The sequence below is a fragment of the Panthera leo genome, chromosome A2, assembly GCF_018350215.1.
Source record: "Panthera leo isolate Ple1 chromosome A2, P.leo_Ple1_pat1.1, whole genome shotgun sequence".
NCBI lineage: Eukaryota > Metazoa > Chordata > Mammalia > Carnivora > Felidae > Panthera > Panthera leo.
The window spans coordinates 6,588,608-6,607,353 of record NC_056680.1 but is presented as its reverse complement, the minus strand read 5'-3'; the positions used below and the strand labels follow the sequence as shown (position 1 = coordinate 6,607,353).

Here is an 18,746-nt window from a genome sequence, read left to right as displayed (position 1 = left end):
GTAGGAGATTTCCAGAAAAAGAGGATTGAAAATATTCCAGGAAGCCAGAACTGCCTAAGCACAAGCAGAAAAGCTCAGCTCAGGAGAATCACTGGAAAATTCCAGTTTTCCCCCTCTTTGGGGTGACTTTCCACTGGGAACCCCCCGGCATGTGGGCCTGAATTTGGCTGATTCTGACAGCAGTCATCAGGCCTCTCTCTGTTTGAAAGGGTAAGAGTCTCCACCTCTCTTCTCTTCCTATCATTGGCTCCAGGCTACGCACCCCAGAATTTATCTATTCAGAATGAGTATCAGCTGAATTTCCGCATCCTCAACTGGAACCTCAGCAACTCAGACCCTGCATCCTTGGAGTACACAACCCTGCTGAGAGACATCCAGGACAAGGTGACATCTCTCTCATCTTTCCTGTCTCTCCTTGCCCTCCCCTCCCCCCCCCCCACCATTCCTCTGTCTGACTCACATCCATTAAGTGTTTCAACTCCTCACTTTACCTAATGTGTTCTGGGTTCTCTCAGTTTCCAAAGGTGGTGCTCTGATTGCCTTCCCCCCTTCCCAGATGGGCACACTAAGGCTCAGAAAGGGGAGTGGTGTGCCCAAGATCACACAGTGAGTTAAGGGGCAGAGCCAGGATTTGAACTCACGTCTCCTTTGTCCCAAAGCCTGTGTTCCTTCCATGACTCCAGGAGCTCCTGCCAGCCCCAGGCGATCTCCATCTTACCCTTTATTCTAGGTCACCAAACTCTACAGAGGCAGCCAGCTACAAGACATTTTCCGCTCCTGCCTGGTCACCAACTTGACGTAAGTTGAGGAGGTTGGCAGCACTGGCTGAGCTGGCAGCTTGTGGCTCTGAGCTACCATCCTGGCATACTCCTTGAGCTGGAAGTCAGTGGCATGGTGCCCATGCTCTCCCACGTCCCTGTCAGTTAATCCTACCATCTCCTTTCATAGGTCTTCGGTTGGTGGGGGGGGGGGTGGGAGGCAGGAAAAGGATTAACTTCCCGGGACCACCAACTCCATTAGCCACCACCTTCTCCTTTCTGGATGCTTTCAACAAATATCAGCCCAATAATAACATTTCCTATGGCCACACACCATCTATGACCATCTCCATTGTTCAGAGGGGAAGCTGAGGCTCAGAGAAACAGTGAACAGCCCAAGAATTGCCCAAGTTGGATTTTAACCCAAGTCTCCAAGGGATGGGTAGAGGAACTGAGACATCTACACTGGGGAGCAGGACAATCATGGGACACAGTGCCAACATTGAGTGTTTCCAAACTTCAGTTCCTTTGGCTTTAAGATGGGGATAATTATAATAATACCTTCCACTGGGGTGATGGTGAGGGAATGTGTATTCACTTCCTAGAGGTGCTCAATAGATGTTCGTTAATTTTATAGTTATTTGTTCTATTCCCAACTCCTAGAAACCTTGTATTTTTGGTCAGGGTCTCTTCTCTAGCCTGAGGGAAGAGGAAGCCAGGTAATTTCTTACTTCTTGCCTGTAGGTCTTTGGCTGTATAAAACGGGAACTCAGGAGACACTACTGGTGTTGGGTGCTGGCTAAGTTCCATGGTCTCTGTCCCTAGGTTGGACTCCATGTTGGTCACCATCAAGGCTCTGTTCTCTTCCAATGTGGACCCCAGTATGGTGAAGCAAGTCTTTCTAGACAAGACCCTGAATGTCTCATCCCACTGGCTTGGTGCCACCTATCAGCTGGCGGATTTGCATGTGACAGGTGTGAGATTGTGGGGTTGGTTTCATGGCTTGAAGAAATGGGGCTTTGAGGAGGAATGGGGCTTCTCTGTAGCAGTGGAATGGATGGAGGCTCTGGAGGGGAAAGGGGGTCTTTCTGGAGGCCCATGTTGATGGACCATGGCAACGGGTCATCCCAACAGGAGGAGGAAAGAAAACATGCAGCAACTGCACCCAAGGGGACAGTCATTTTTACATGTAGATATTTCTAACCCAAAGTGTGGAGTATCCTGCGTGTCCTTCTTAGGCCCTCCAGTTATGAGTCATGTACTGATTGACTGAAGGACTCATTCATGCATTCATTCAACGAATATGTCATGAAAGTAAATGGATGCTGATGATTCACTGTGCTAACTGCTGTAACCAGGTAATTTAAAGAGCCTGTGGGCACTCACAAGGAGAGACACATGGCCCATCTTGGAAAGTTTTCTGGAGGAAGTTATTGAAAAACTGAGATGTGATGGCGAACATAGCCTAGCCAATGGGAAGAGGTGGGGAGTTGAGCTAGCTGTGTTTATAACCTAGAAGATAAAATATTTGGGGAGACTGTAAGGAGTTTGGTGTCACTAGAGCAAATACTTTGGCATGAGAGAAGTGATAGGTAAGGCTATAGATGCAGGCAGGGACTTTCTTGGGTATTGGGATGGTTTGCAGAAGAACACAACACAGAGTTCTGCTTTAGAAAGCTCATCTTCTGAGTTCTGTGTAGAGAGTGGATTGGGAGGGGGAGAAAACCAGAGGCAGCAAGACACATTAGGAACCTAGGTCAACAAAGGGGTATGACAGATGTCCCCTGAGGTGATCGGCACCTACACTTGCCATCTGTGCGCCAGAGAAGCCCAGTCTCATCTTCCCCACATGCTAGTGAGCTCTCATAATGCTTAAGGAAGGGTTGGATGGATAGACAGATCAATGGATTCAAAGTGGCCAGGTAGATGGAGATCTTATGTATCCCACCTTTCAGAATCCAACTCAGGTCACATTGCCAAGAATAATTAGACTAGCTGGAATGACTTCTTTGCTTAAATCTTCACCTGTTGGGGACCTCTATACCTTCTTTTTATTATAGAAGTGGAGTCAACAGCTCATCTACCAACAGACAAACCAACAAGCAGTCCCACCTCTCAGCACTTCCAGCTGAATTTCACTGTCACCAACCTACTCTATTCCCAAGACTTATCCCAGCCCAACACCACCAAACACCAGCGGAACAAGAGAAGTATCGAGAATGCGGTGAGAATGGGTTTGTGTCCCATGTAGAGACAGACTGATGGGTAGTCAGAGGGTGATTTTTTGTGACAATTCATCCAGACAGGTTCTTTTTTTTTTTTTTTTTTTTTTTTTTTTTTTTTTCAACGTTTTTTTTATTTATTTTTGGGACAGAGAGAGACAGAGCATGAACGGGGGAGGGGCAGAGAGAGAGGGAGACACAGAATCGGAAACACAGACAGGTTCTTTTGCCCATTTACAAATAAAGAAACAGGCACAGAGAGGTTCAGTAGCTACTCTAGGATCATGTAGCTAAGTCACACCCTGGAATGGGATGTCCTTTGGTGCACATACCTGGGCTAGTATTTGTTGAGATAATAAAAAGTAGATGGGGAAGTATGCTCAGTGGCTAAAAATTCTCTGATGCCACTGGGCCTGGAATTCTGACCAAGGGAACATCACCCTGTTTTTCAGCTCAACCAGCTCTTCCGAAACAGCAGCATGAAGAGTTATTTCTCTGACTGTCAAGTTTTAGCATTCAGGTGAGTTCCAACTCGGGACCTAATCACTCTGGAGACTCCCGCGGTCCTTTAAGTAAAAGTATCCCCATGTCATGGTCTCAGTTTCTAGTTCTTATGGAAGATAGCCCTACGAGCATAAAACTGTTACCTAAAAACCAGCTTGTTCCTAAACCAATGATGCCAACTGGCTTAGAAACTCAAGAGAGCCAGTGTAGACCTCAGTAGACATGGAGGTGGCTGGTGCTGGGAGCCATGGAATATGGAGTGTAGCATCAATGAATGCCTTAAGAAATCAGCTGCTGGAGGGGCACCTGGGTGGCTCAGTTAAGCATCCGACTTCAGCTCAGGTCATGATCTCACAGTTCGTGAGCTCAAGCCCCATATCAGGCTCTGTGCTGACAGCTCAGAGCCTGGAGCCTGCTTCGAATTCTGTGTCTCCCTCTCTCTCTGCTCTTCCCCTGCTCAGGCTCTGTCTCTCTCTCCTTCAAAAATAATTAAAACATTAAAAAGAATTTTTTTTTAAGAAATCATCCGTTGGAGTCGGGATCCATAGAAGATGGGGGTGGGTAGAACCAGATGACTTAGAATCCAGCAGTCTAACCGGGTTACTCAGTAGTATAGCCACTAATCACATGAGGCAATCGAAATTGTTTATACATCTCTTGAGATATGATTCATCTATAAAATACACCCTTTTGAAGTATACAGTTTAGTGGTATATTTATAGAGTGGTACAACCATCCCACTCTCTAATGGTAGGATGTTTAAAAAAAAAAAAGTCCCGTCCCCATTAGCAGCTGCTACCTATTCTTCCCTCAGCCCCATCCCCTAGCAAACAATAATCTACTTTCTGTCTCTCTGGATTTGCCTATTCTGAACATTCCATTTAAATGGATCAATACACTATGTGGTCTTCTGTGACTGACTTCTTTCACTGAGCATCCTGTTTTCAGGGTTGATCCATGTTGTAGCATGGATAGGTACTCTATTCCTTCCTCTGTGACTGAACAATGTTCTGTTGTATGGATATGCCACTTTTCATTTATCCATCCATTCACTGATGGACATTGGGTTGTCTCCCCCTTTGCCTATTATGAATAATGACCCTGGACCCTATTACGAATAATGAAAAACTTGTGTAAGTCTTTGCATCAGTTTGAGTTTGAAGTTCTTTTGGGCATATACATAGGACTGGTCTTGTAGGGTCATGTGTTAATTTCATGTTAACTTTTGAGGAACTACTGAACTGTTTGCCCAAGAGGCTCTACCATTTGCCATCCCCACAAGCAATGTATGAGGGTTCCAAATTATCCAGGTCTTCACCAACAATTGTTATTATCCTTTTTTTACTCTAATCATCCTAGTGGATGTGAAGTGGTATCTCACTGTGGTTTTGATTTGCATTTTCCTAGTGATTAGTGATGTGGAGCAATTTTTCATGTACTATGGGTCATTTCTGTACCTTCTTTGCAGAAGGACCTATTCAGGTCCTTTACCCAGTTTTGCATTGATTTTCTTTCTAATTGTTGAGTTATAATTGTTCTTTGTGTGTTCTGGATACTACACCCTTATCAGACATATGATTTGCAAATATGTTCTTCCATTTTAGTAGGTTGCCTTTTCACCTTCTAAGTACTACCCTTTGAAACACAATCATTCTTAATTTTGATGACTCTCAATTTATCAATGTTTTCTTTGGTTGTTTGTGATTTTAGTCCCATATCCAAAAAACCATTGTCTAATCCAAATTCACAAAGATTTATTTACACCTAGGTTTTCTTCTAAGGATTGTATCATTATCTCTTACATTTAGGCATTTGATTTATTTTGAATTAATTTTTGTATATGTTGTGAGGTACGGGTCCAATTTCATTCTTTTGTATGTGGATATCTAGTTGTCTTAGTACCATATGTTAAAATTTTTTTTAACATTTATTCATTTTTGAGAACAGAGAGAGACAGAATGCGAGCGGGGGAGGGGCAGAGAGAGGGAGACACAGAATCCAAAGCAGGCTCCAGGCTCTGAGCTGTCAGCACAGAGCCCGAGGTGGGGCTCGAACCCACAAACCTTGAGATTATGACCTGAGCCGAAGTTAGGCACTCAACCGACTGAGCCACCCAGGTGCCCCATCAGTACCATTTGTTAAATAGACTATTCATTCCCTATTATCTTGGCAACCTTGTTGAAAATCAATGTCCATGATTGCATGAGTTTTTTATGGATTCTGAATTCTATCCCACTGATCTATATGTCTATCCTTATACTAGTGGCAACTGTTTTTATTACTGTAGCTTGGTATAAGTTTTGAAATTGGGAAATCGAGTTCTCCAACTTTGTACTTTCTCCATATTGATTTACCTATTTGAGGTCCCTTGCAACCCCATATGGGTTTTAGAATCAGCTTATTAATTTCTGTAAAAGAGTCAGCTGGGATTCTGATAGGGATTGCATTTTATCTGTAGATCAGTTTGGGGAGTATTGACATTTCAACAATAATAAATCCTCAGTCTATGAACATGGGATACGTTTCCATGTATTTAGGTATTTTAAAATTTCTTTCAACATGTTTTATAGTTTTCAATGTACAAATCTCACAATGTTTTTGTTAAATTTATTCCTACATGTTTTGTATTTTGTTCTTTGATGCTGTTATAAATGGAATTGTTTTATTTCATTTTTAAGAATGTTAATTGCTAGGGGCGCCTGAGTGGCTCAGTTCGTTGAGCATCTGACTTGGGCTTGGGTCATGATCTCACAGCTCATGGGTTGTGCTGATGGCTTGGAGCCTGGGGCCTGCTTTGGATTCTGTGTCTCCCTCTCTCTGTGCCCTCCCCCACTCACTCTGTCTCTCTCTCAAAAATAAATAAACATTAAAAAATTTTTTTAAAGAATGTTAATTGCTAGTGTATATAAATACAATGATTTTTGTACATTGGTCTTATATCCTACATTCATGCTGAACTAATAGTTTTCAGCTATGTGTGTCTGTGTCTGTGAGTGTGTATTAGGATTTTCTATATTTAATAACATGTCATCTGCAAATAGAGATAATTCTACATCTTTCCTTTCCATCTGAATTTTTATCATTTCTTTTTCTTGCCTGATTATTTTATTAGAATTACATCTATTAAAATGTAAATAGGACATGAAATGAAGGAAGACAACACTGTCTTGTCCCCAATCTTAGGGGAAAACTTTCAGTCTTTCACCATTGAGTATGATTTTATCTGTGAGTTTTTCACAGATGCTATTTTTCAGGTTGAGCAACTTTACTTTCTATTCCTAGTTTGTTGTTGTTTTTTTTTAATCATAAAGGATGTTGTATTTTCTCATATTCTCCTTTTGGATGTGTTTGAGATTGGGTGGCATTTGTCCTTTATTAATATGCTCTATTTCACTGACAATTTTTTAAGATATTAAGCTAGCCTTTTAGCTAGAGGTGAGAGATTAAGGCCTACTCAAATATTTCCTAGGTATTCACACAACCCCACACACTTGTGACTTTCTAGATCCCCACAAACATATTGGAGCTTTTCAAAACCCCTCAGGGACATCTCATTCCCTACTTCTTAAAAACTTTTTGGCTCACCTCTTGCCTGCCTCAACTGTTACTGCTTCCTCAGGCAGCTGCCATGTTAAACAATAATCACTGATTGTTTTGGGCAAGTGCCCTGAGAATAGGCTTCCCTGACCGAAAAAGTTCGGAATCAAATAAAGTCAAATCTTGAAAATGGGGCTTTCTAAAAGGAATCTCCAGACAGGTCAAATATTGAAAAGTCAGTGGGAATGGGTTGTTTTTGGGAATTCCAAACACATTATGGCTACTAGGCTGCTGGTTTTCACAGCTACCATGGTTCTCATACTGCTGGTTTTCAAAGCGTCTAGGGATATTGTGAGAGCAGCCTGGAAATAATGCAAGTTCCAATGCCATGTAGCTTGCTCCTTTTACCAAGATTCAGCCATTTTTTTCCTCAACTAAATGATCCTCAGATTATTGCAAACCTTTGGTTAATGAAAAGGTTGATTTTGGCCATTCTTGCCAGTATTCTCAATGATTTTATGCAGTTTTGGAAGTCCTTAGTCCAAATGTTTCAAATGTGTTCTCCCCGTGGCTATTTATTTATTAATTCATTAAATTAAATTAAATGAGATATTCAGTTACTCACCCATAGTACCATACTTTAAGTGTTCAACAGCAACATGGGTCTAATAATGACTGTATTTTGATATTTAGGCACAAATGTTTGTATCATTGCAGAAAGTCCTTTTGGACATGACTTCCTTCTAGAAGCAGGGTAGAATTCAAGATACCCTTGTTCATCCCTTTTGCCCTTCCAGGTCTGTCCCCGACAGCAACCACACTGGGGTGGACTCCATCTGTAACTTTTCACCATTGGCTCGGAGACTGGACAAAATTGCCATCTATGAGGAGTTCTTGAGGCTGACCCGAAATGGTACCCAGCTGCAGAATTTTACCCTGGACAGAAACAGTGTCCTTGTGGATGGTAAGGCATCCTGGTCATTGGGGCAGGAGTGGAGGGTTCCAACTTCCACACATGGGGCTCTTCCTGGGAATCTGGAGACCTGAACTTTTTCTGGAGCATTGAACTTTTTTTAGGCTGCCAGGAAATGGCATAGTCTCCCAGGCTTTATCCACCATCGAAGGAGACGAAAGGACACCCTGTGGGATATTGGAGATACTTGCTCTCTCGGAGATAGCTCTGTGACTTCAGGCTGGTCACTTCCCTTCTCTGGAATTCTGTCTCTCATCTCTGTACTGAAGTCACTTGGCAAGACAGTCAGTAAGGGCCTCTGGCTCCAAGCTGTGTGTGAGCCAGCCTTGACGGACATAGGGGATGGACCTCTTTTCTTCCTGACAGGCTGTATAAAAACAGCCAATGGACCTGACATGGCCCACGGGCTGTCATTTGCCAAGTTTTGCTCTAGATCAGCACCATGCAGAACTTTCTGCAATGATGGATTGTTCTATATGTGTGCTGTCTAGTACAGCAGACATATGTGACCATTGAGTACTTGAAGTCTGGCTAATGTGACTGGCTTTTACAGTTACCGAGTTTTAATGTTACCAAGATACCATATTTTCAATTTTATTTAATTAAAATTATTTTTTTATTTTAGTTAACATACAGTGCAGTATTGGTTTCAGAAGTAGAATTCAGTGATTCATCACTTACATACAATAGCCAGTCCTTATTACAAGTGCCCTTCTTAATAGCCATTACCCATCTAACTTATCTCCCAGCCACCTCCCTCCTTCAACCCTCAGTTTGTTCTCTCTCATTAAGAGTCTCTTGTGGTTTGTTGGAAAAAAGAAAAAAAAGAAAAATTAAAATTATTTTTAAGAAGCCACTTGTAGCTGCTCCATATTGGACAGCACATCTATAAGAAATTGGCTAGGGAGAGGGTGTATACTAGGGGGGCCTGAAACCTGCCCCCATGCCCAGTGGGTACTATGTGTCCCTACCCTCATGGGGTTTATGTTGCAGTTGGCAATAACAAGAATAGGCAATTGAAAATTATAAATTATTTAATGTGAAATAATTCATACTTGGGAGTGGTGATCAGAGAAGCCTTCCTGGAGGAAATTACACTGAAGGTGAATCCTGGAAAGTGGGTATAAAGCAACTTGGTAAAGGAGAAGGGGGTGAATGTGTTTGTAGGCAGAGAAGAGAGCATTTGGGAATTTACAAATTTAGAGAGATCCCTTGGGCTTACCAACTAGGATGACCCATTCTCCCCCAAACTATCATAAGATGGCTCAGCCCAATTTCGGTCCTCCTTGTCCACTGGTATGAATTTGATTTAATTAATTACACCCCTGTAGTGTGATAATAGCCTTGGATTAGGTAGCCTTTTTAGAGAAAAATGGGTCAACATCATAATTCCTACTTCAACATTTCAGTGAAAATATGAAGCAAGGGTGGTGAGTGCTGATAATTTATACATTGGATGAAATAATGTTTTAATCGGGTGAGATATGCATTGTTAAACCTAGGTGATGTATGTTCATGATATTCTATGTTTCTGTGCATTTGAAAAGTTTTATTTAAAAAGCATAAAACAAACTCACGTGCATTCTCCATTTCATTCACTTCCAGGGTATTCTCCCAACAGAAATGATGTCTTGACTGAGAATTCAGGTAAGCCTCAAAGAAGCTCCAACCCAGATTGGGGAGGGAATGTCTTGATGCTGTACCTGGTCAAAGAGACCCATGTACCCAGAGTCATAGATGATGATGAAAGGTGGCCAAGGCATGTCAGGGACTGTTAGGCACAACGCAGGGATGCCAGGAGCCCTGGGAAATGACAGGAGGAGGCTAACACCAGCCCTTGTCTCCCCAGACCTCCCCTTCTGGGCCATCATCCTCATTTGCTTGGCGGGACTCCTGGTACTCATCACATGCCTAATCTGCTGTTTCCTGGTAAGTAAGGAAGGGTTGCTTGTCTTTTTATCATTGGGTTGTAAGAATTCTTTATATTTTATAAATACATGTTATTTGCTGGGGATATGTTTTGTGATTTTTTTCTCCCAGTCTGTGTGTGGCTTGCTTTTTCCTTTTTTTTTTTTAATGTTTTTTTATTATTTATTCTTGAGAGAGTTAAAGAGACAGAGCACGAGTGGAGGAGGAGCAGGGAGAGGGAGACACAGAATCTGAAGCAGACTCCAGAGTCTGAGCTGCCAGCACAGGGCCCAATGTGGGGCTCAAAGTCATGAACCACAGGACCTGACCTGAACTGAAGTTGGACACTTAACCAAATGAGCCACCCAGGCACCCCAACTTTTTCCTTCTTTAAAACAACATTAGTCATTAGGGAAATGTAAATGAAAGTCATAATGAGGTATTGTGACACACAAGGGTGGCTAAAATTAAAAAGACTGACTATAATAATTGTTGGTGAAGATGAGGAACAACCGGAACTCTCAAATAGTGAGAAATAGCTTGGATGCATCTTTAAAGGTCACGTACACCTGCCCAGCCTTTCCACTCCTAGGAATTCATGCAAGAAAAATAATAAAATATCCTTTGGATAGGGGCGCCTGGGTGGCTCAGTTGGTTGAGCGTCTGACTTCAGCTCAGGTCACGATCTCGTGGTCTATGAGTTCGAGCCCCGCGTTGGGCTCTGGGCTGATGGCTCAGAGCCTGGAGCCTACTTAGCAGCACTCTCAACAATAGCCAAATTATGGAAAGAGCCTAAATGTCCATCAACTGATGAATGGATAAAGAAATTGTGGTTTATATACACAATGGAATACTACGTGGCAATGAGAAAAAAATGAAATATGGCCTTTTGTAGCAACGTGGATGGAACTGGAGAGTGTGATGCTAAGTGAAATAAGCCATACAGAGAAAGACAGATACCATATAGTTTCACTCTTATGTGGATCCTGAGAAACTTAACAGAAACCCATGGGGGAGGGGAAGAAAAAAAAAAAGAGGTTAGAGTGGGAGAGAGCTAAAGCATAAGAGACTGTTAAAAACTGAGAACAAACTGAGGGTTTATGGGGGGTGGGAGGGAGGGGAGGGTGGGAGATGGGTATTGAGGAGGGCACCTTTTGGGATGAGCACTGGGTGTTGTATGGAAACCAATTTGACAATAAATTTCATATATTAAAATAAATAAATAAATAAAAATAAAAATAAAATATCCAAAATTCCAAAAAAAAAAAAAAAATCCTTTGGATAAATACCTAGTAGTACAATTGCTGGGTTATAGGGTAGTTCTATTTTTTTTTTTTTAGTAACCTCCATACTGTTTTCCAGAGTGGCTGCACCAGTTTGCATTCCCACCAGTCATGCAAAAGTGTTCCCCTTTCTCCACATCCTTGCCAACATCTGTTGTTTTCTGAATTGTTAATTTTAGCCACTCTGACAGGTGTGAGATGGTATCTCATTGTGGTTTTGATTTGTATTTCCCTGATGATGAGTGACATTCAACATCTTTTCATGTGTCTGTTAGCCATCTGGATTTCTTCTTTCAAAAAGTGTCTGTTCATGTCTTTTGCCCATTTCTTCACTGGGTTATTTGTTTTTTGGGGTGTTGTGTTGGTAAGTTCTTTATAGATTTTGGTTACTAACCCTTTATCCAATATGTCATTTGCAAATATCTTCTTCTATTCCATTGGTTGCCTTTTAGTTTTGTTGATTATTTCCTTTACTGTGCAGAAAATAATAAAAGAAAAGAAAAGAAAAGAAAAGAAAATCTATACCAAGTCATGTACACAAATGTTCATAGTAACTTTTATTTTACTAGCCAAAAACTGAAAACAACCCAGAAGTCCATCAACAGGTGAATAGACAAACAAACCGTGATCTATCACCTGATGGAATATTACTCAGCAATAAAAAGGAATGAATTATAAATACATGCACTGACATGTATAAATCTCAAAATAATAATGTGGAGGGAAAGAAGCCAGATAACAATGAATACATAGTTTATGATCCTGTTTATAAGCAAATTGTTGAATGTAAGCTAATCTATAGGGATATCAATCAGATCAGGGGTTGCCTGGGAATGAGAATGTGCTTGCAAATGGCAAGAAAGGAGTGATTACAGAGGGGCTCGAAGACACTTTTGGGGATGAGGAGCACTCCTTGTCTTGATTGTGGTGATGGTTCAAATTATAATCAAAACTTATCAAATCATTTGCTCTACATGTATGCGTTCATTGTACATCAGTTATACCTCAATTAAGCTAGAGGGGGTGTGTGTGGAAGGAGAAGAAGGGAGAGGGGGTGAATGAGTGAGATGGAGAGAGGGAGGGAGAGGGTATGAATGGGATATCAGACAAAATGGTAGAAAGACAAAGTTAAAGGGAAGAGAGAAGATGAGAAAGAGATAAAAGAGAGACAAAGCAGGGCGCCTGGGTGGCTCAGTCGGTTAAGCATCTTACTTTGGTTCAGGTCATGATCTTGTGGTCCGTGAGTTCGAGCCCCGTGTCAGGCTCTGTGCTGACCGCTCAGAGCCTGGAGCCTGTTTCTGGTTCTGTGTCTCCCTCTCTCTCTGACCCTCCCCCGTTCATGCTCTGTCTCTCTCTGTCTCAAAAATAAACGTTAAAAAAATTTTTTTTAAAAGAGAGACAAAGCAGTGGCACCTGGGTGGCTCACTCGGTTAAGTGTCCAACTCTTGATTTTGGCTCAGGTCTTGGTCTCGTGCTTCATGGGTTCCAGCCCCACATCGGGCTCTGTACTGACAGTGAGAGCCTACTTGGGATTCTCTCTCTCCCTCTCTCTCTGCTCCGCCCACTCATTCTGTCTCTCTCTCAAAAATAAATAAATGAACTTAAAATTTGTTTAAAAAAAGAGGGACAAGGGAAAGGAAAAGAAGGAGTAAGAGAAAATTATGTCGAGAGAGATATAGGAGGCAAGCCTCTGTGGCTTTGGCCATCTCCGTCCCCGGAGTCCCATGTAGCAGATCAGACCATTCTCATGCCCTCTCCTTGCCCTTGCAGGTCACCATCCGCCTGCGGAAGAAGGAGGGAGACTACGAGGTTCAGCAACAGAGCCTGGGCTATTACCTGCCACACCTAGACCTGAAGTTGCAGTGAGCTCTGCCTGCGGCTCCAAGGGAGCTTGGCTGGAATAGAAATAAACCACATTGGTCGGACACAGCCTCTGAGCCCTTCTTGACTTGGCCCCTAACTAGTTCCCAGGGGACAAAGATGAAAGGTTTCCCCTTTCACTAAGTCCTCAAAGGGCAACTGCAACCCTGTCTTTTGGTTTTATGCCATTTCGTCCCTCAAGGGCACTAGAACTGGCAAAAAAAAAAAAAAATTCACAGACACTGTCATTGTATAAAATCAACATCCCACCTCAGTGTGAGGTTTCTCTTCCTAGAAACCTGGGAGCACACCTCCCCTTGCCTCTGTGCCAGCCATCACTGCCATCTCTGTTCCTCCATCTTGCCCCACCCCCAAAGTTCCCCTTACACCGCCTCATTCCCTGAAGCTCAGGTGCACCAGGACTTCCATACCAGTCTACCTCAGGGGCTCCTCTCCCATCATGGGTCCCCCATGATGGGAAATGGTCCAAGAAGGAAACGAGCGAGTCATAAATGACTCCATGATCAACTTTGGGACTTGGAGCTGGGATCACTAGGTATCCAGAAAGCCTCAGTCCCCAGAGTAATACCAAGACTGGAGAGAGATACTGGGTCTGCTTTGGATCTAAAGACAAATAAAGCTCATTGGGGAAAAAAATCTAAAGACAAAGCCAGACAGTCTTTCTTCATCCAACAAGATAGAGCAGGGGCTCCCCAGGAAGCAGCCTAGAGTGACCCAGGGTCAGGGAGCTATGCTGTCCTGCCTTGGGTTCGTGGGAACAGATGGCCCAATCTCTACGCAGTTTGCAGACGATCACGGCTGAAGACACAAGGGCTGAGAAGTAACAGCGATACCACCATTCGTACTTACTTGGTGTGAGGTTCACATCCTCAGTCCCAAGCAGTCTCTGAGAATGTCTTCTCTGGAGATTATAATAATAATAACAAGAGTATTGTTACTGACTACTTAATATCTACTAAGCAACATGACTGGCAAGCTCTGCGTGCACGATCTCACTTAAACTCACCATCCCTGACAGCTGCACTCCCATTTTATAGCTCATGATATGGACACTTGGAAAGACTAAGCAGCGAGGAAGGAAAAAATTACTAAGAACCTAAATTAAACACTTCACCACACTATCTTTCAAAGAAAAAGATAAAAGCACTTTCTGAAATACAGACAGACTCAACGTTGACCTGCCACAGGCCTTCAGTGATAGAACCAGTAGAGAATGTTCATCAGGAAGCAGAAATGTGAACCCAGAAAAATGTAACAAGAGTCATGAGGAAAGGAGAGAAAATCAGTGTATCTAAATCAGTTATTTTTTTAAATTTTTTAATGTTTATTTTTGAGAAAGAGAGAGAGAGAGAGAGAGAGAGAGAGACATAGCATGAGTGGGGGAGGGGCAGACAGTGAGGGAGACATAGAATCTGAAGCAGGCTCCAGGCTCTAAGCTGTCGGCACAGAGCCCGACACAGGTCTCGAACTCACAAGCAGCAAGATCATGACCTGGGCCGAAGTCAGATGCTCAACTGACTGAGCCCCCACCCAGGTCCCTCAAGATTCAATCTTAAAATAACTCCTTTTTAGGGAAGATAGAAATACTACAAATATTCTGTTATTTTCTATCAATTCATTCTCAGAAATTGATGAGTCCATGAGACAAAATAAGTAATGATGGAAGGGATTTGAATATTGCCACAGGTTAGTTGGGCAGACAATTAAATCCCAACAAGCAGTGGCTCACTGATAGAGTAAAGATGCTGAGAACAGTCCCTCTTGACATCATGATCCCCAAAATGGCACAGCAATTTTCATGGATCAAATTTTCAACACGTACAGGTATTTAAAAAATGGGAAGTCTCTTATTTCTTCTTTCTGTTGACCTCTGAGTTCACATGCAACAAAGAACAGAAAAATAGAGACCTACAGACATATCTTCTTTGAGAGCATAGATATAACAGCTTTAATGAAATATTATGTTGGAATCTGTTGGAATAGTACACAAAATTAACTAGGCAGGTTTTACTCTGTGAGGCCAGAACACTAAATAATCCCGTGACTTTGATAACTCGGTTGACTTGAAAATACAAATAAATGACACAGTAAAGAAAGTAAAGGAAGACAAGGGTACAATACAGAAAGGAAAGATCTCCTTTCTCCCCTCACCGGAAACCCAATCTCGCAGCTCAAAAAAAAAATCACTGTCTCCATTGTGTCACCCAATACAATTTAATACAAGGAAAGTATTGGTACATACTTAAGTTTCAGGGGCTCAGAGCACGAAGACACAATGGACACTGCAGAGAGACATTAATAAAGCGCTGTGCTGCATTCCATCTACACAGGGCTCTCCTTTTCTTCGTGGTGTTTTTCGAGATGTCCTTCTTGGCCCCTCACTTTTTCTGCCTCGCTAGCGAGTCTGTCTATAGCCAGTGCTGTAGCCAGCCTTTCTCTTGCCGTCTTCACTTTCTTTTCTTGTTTCTTGATATCCTCCTCAGTCACCAGAAATTGTTTGCACATGAGCTGCGGGATACCCAGACCAGCTTCTGGAATCATCTTGGCCAAATCCGAAGAGCTGGCAAGGATGGGCATGGGGCTCGAGTTCGGGCCACCTGCAAGAACACCTGGCAGATAGCCACCTGTGCACTGAGGTGCGAGCTTTTGCAAGGCTTTGGCAAGGTCCAAAGTGCTTAATGGTTCCCCTGTGCTGCTGCAGGCCTGGAGACCTTGCAGTCTCTTTTGCCAGCACACCTGTTGGGGCTTGTCCAAGGTTCCCTCCCAGTGATGGCATCTGACCTCGTTGCCAGGATGGGCTGTGATTCTGGTAACTGGCGTCTTAAATACATAACTGGACATCCTCAAAGGGATTGAGACACTTAAGCGAGACTTCAGTTTGGATTGGTTTCCGCAATCATGTTGCTTCCTCTGTGAAGTCTTGACCATCATACTTCTTTTCCTTTTGCCCTATAAAAATAAGTCATGATATTGGATTAAAATGATAAATGAGGCCTGCCTTCTTAGGAGCATTCTATTTGGTATCTTGTACATCCACCTTCCTTCTCTACCTTTGGGGATAGGTCCGACTTGAGTCCTGGGACATCATCAAATAGATTTGTGTCAGAACCAGAAAGTTCAAGGTTAAAACTCAGGATCTACTCCAGATCGTTTCTCCTCCATGGTTTTGTAAGATGCTCTCTGTTACGATTTATTCTCACTTGTGCTTGTCACTCTCAACCACACAATTCCTGGTCCTCCCTCTCTGGACACACGGTTACTTAGTCTTTCTCTAAGTCTCCAACCCCACCATCCTTCTGTGTTATGTGACTATTCATTTGGTCACCCATGGACCTCTTTGTTTTCATAGCTCCTTCAGAGCTTAAACCAATAATGAAATTATCATCTGCCCCATTCTTAGCAACTCGCTCCTATATCCCAGACATTTACGTCAACTGAAATGGTCATGACCAAAAATAAATAATTCAGAAAACATATTCACCCACCATAAATTCCTCATTTTCAGTTTTCACTCAAACACTCATACAATAGTTACCTGTCCCTCAAGATCGGAAGTGATGCCAGATCACCGTATCTTCACCTTACTTTCTCCCCTATCCCTATCACTCCTGGATTCCATGGTCTATGATCTCAATAATTCCCTTGGAATAATCCAGAATTCTTTAACACTTGTCATATCTGCCTTATAAAACTTCGAATCTGAAAGACCCTGTTTATCTGCTATGCTAGATACTGCTGGTCTTATAACTACTGAGAAGAGCACACATATTTTGGTACCACTATAAATCCAAAATCACCTGCCTCCCCTGCGAAGCGTCCGTAATGTCTGGAAATTTTACTTTATTTTCATGTGTTGGCATTTTTATTCCCTGTCTTTTCACAAGGCTTGTTTCAAACATTCCCTACTTTTCTTTCTGCTTCATACCTATTTAAGATCCCCTAACTTGCCTGATATTTCGATAAGGCTCTTTCTATTCCTTCCCCTTTGTTGTGAGCTGCTGAGAAAAGGCCCTCTACATCATGTGCCTCTGGAGCCTCATCTTCAAGAACCTTCTCAGACTACCCCCACCCTTGTGTGTGCCCTCACCATTCTGTGGGTTTTGCCTTGGTAAGGTCACAATGACTCCTTTGTTACTAGACCCAGTAGGAACTTTTCAGTGTTCATATGACATGATCTTTAAGTGGAAAACTTTTAAGTATGTTTGCAGCAACTTACATACGGGACTCCTATTTCACAGCTGTGAGTCATTTACAATGTAAATATAGAGCAGGTACATCCAATAAAACTCAATTTACAAACCGAGGTTGTGTTGTGAGTGCAAACTGGATTTCTGATAGCACACAAAAATACGTCAACTATCTCTATTAATTTCTACACTGATTGCATGCACAGATGAAAATATCTTGGCGATAATGTTTTAAAATATGCTATTAAGATTAGTTTCACGTGTTTATTTTTAGCTTTTTAAAGGTGGCTGCTAAATAAAAATTTCAAGTCCGTAGTAAAGAGTGCTTAGCGGTCCTACTGACAGCACTTTTTAAGCCATGTGTAAAAATAAAGCCCAGAGCAAAATATCTGGGAAAAATTTTCCCAAGGAGAGGGGTCTACCTTGACCCCACGGCAAGATGCAGAACACACACACACACACACACACACTCCGAAGCAGACATCGGCCCCAGAATACCACCACTATTTCTCAAATGCCATGAGGTTTCCCTCCCACACAGTCCAAACTGGACTTGATCTCAAGAGAGACGTTGGAAGTTTACATAATTTACCAATTAGGAAGAGCCAAACCAGAGACTAAGCGTCAAGACTTTTTGTGACTTGTCCATCCTTGGCTTCTCTTATAAATTCAATAGGTTTGGAAATATTTTTCAGGGAGGGTCATTTTTAAAAACACACAGTAAATGTAAATAATAATTACTGTAGCCAATACTTGAAAATAAGAGGCTAGAATGCGAATATCATTAATATCAAATCACTACTGGGTTTGTGAGTCAGGGAACAGACAAGATTGGATTGACTTGGGCTCATTAGGCTGATGCTGATTGCGTTTGTTGACACAGAGAAGAAAACTTATAGTGTGCACAGTTAGCAGGGTCCAAGAAGCCCCAGTAATTCCTGGGTAGAATCAGAGAAGAGGACACAGGACAGAACAGGTATCTTAGGGTGTGATTTTGCTTGGGAATATCAGTAGGATGCTGTGTGTGACATAGGTGATGCATTCATCAATGTTGCTCGTTCATTTACCCATCGTTTGTTATTGAGTACTTTCTACATACATCAAGGCACTTGTTCCTGCCCTCTCGAGCTTACAGTCAGTGCCAGAAGAATTTATAAATGTTATGTATGATATACAGATATAGCACTTGAGATATGGCAGGTGTTCCAAGCATTTTTCAAACATTAACTCCTTTAATGGTCTCTATGACCTTACAAAGTAGGTACACGTGTTATCATGCCAGTGACAGATGGAGAAACTGAGACACAGATAAGGCAAGCCACTTGCCCAAGGTTGAAGATGTAGTAAACGGTAGAGCTGGAACCCAGGCCTGTCCTGAGAGGTATTCTGTGCCATGTCCCCTTCTTGTAATTCTCATCTCTGAGTTTATATATCAGACACACGGGCCACACACCCACAGGCGTTGCAAATATTATCTTATATATCCCTGGTGA

General features: G+C 42.3%; 2 protein-coding genes across 3 annotated transcripts in view; one reads left to right on the top strand and one right to left on the bottom strand.

The window, feature by feature from the left end:
• The window catches only part of MUC16 (mucin 16, cell surface associated), a 96,152-nt gene extending 83,038 nt beyond the window's left edge, over positions 1 to 13,114 (top strand). Inside the window, exons 50-58 of the mRNA XM_042914585.1 lie at positions 254 to 384; positions 731 to 798; positions 1,584 to 1,732; positions 2,819 to 2,982; positions 3,433 to 3,500; positions 7,819 to 7,985; positions 9,600 to 9,641; positions 9,844 to 9,923; positions 12,956 to 13,114. Coding sequence (XP_042770519.1) covers positions 254 to 384; positions 731 to 798; positions 1,584 to 1,732; positions 2,819 to 2,982; positions 3,433 to 3,500; positions 7,819 to 7,985; positions 9,600 to 9,641; positions 9,844 to 9,923; positions 12,956 to 13,051 — 965 coding nt within the window. The 3' untranslated portion in view covers positions 13,052 to 13,114. The remainder of the gene's footprint in view (positions 1 to 253; positions 385 to 730; positions 799 to 1,583; positions 1,733 to 2,818; positions 2,983 to 3,432; positions 3,501 to 7,818; positions 7,986 to 9,599; positions 9,642 to 9,843; positions 9,924 to 12,955) is intronic.
• A 2,147-nt stretch (positions 13,115 to 15,261) lies between these two features.
• LOC122213913 (methyl-CpG-binding domain protein 3-like 1) lies at positions 15,262 to 17,118 on the bottom strand. 2 transcript variants are annotated; one of them, XM_042928316.1, is made up of 2 exons: positions 17,015 to 17,118; positions 15,262 to 16,015 (listed from the first exon to the last, which is right to left on the bottom strand). In XM_042928316.1, exon 2 carries the CDS (start codon positions 15,995 to 15,997, stop codon positions 15,389 to 15,391), a length of 609 nt encoding a protein of 202 aa, XP_042784250.1. In that variant the 5' UTR covers positions 15,998 to 16,015; positions 17,015 to 17,118; the 3' UTR covers positions 15,262 to 15,388. The 2 variants fall into 2 exon arrangements, with proteins under 2 accessions (XP_042784250.1, XP_042784251.1); XM_042928317.1 differs by lacking the exon at positions 17,015 to 17,118 and adding an exon at positions 16,602 to 16,981.
• Positions 17,119 to 18,746: the final 1,628 nt, after the last annotated feature.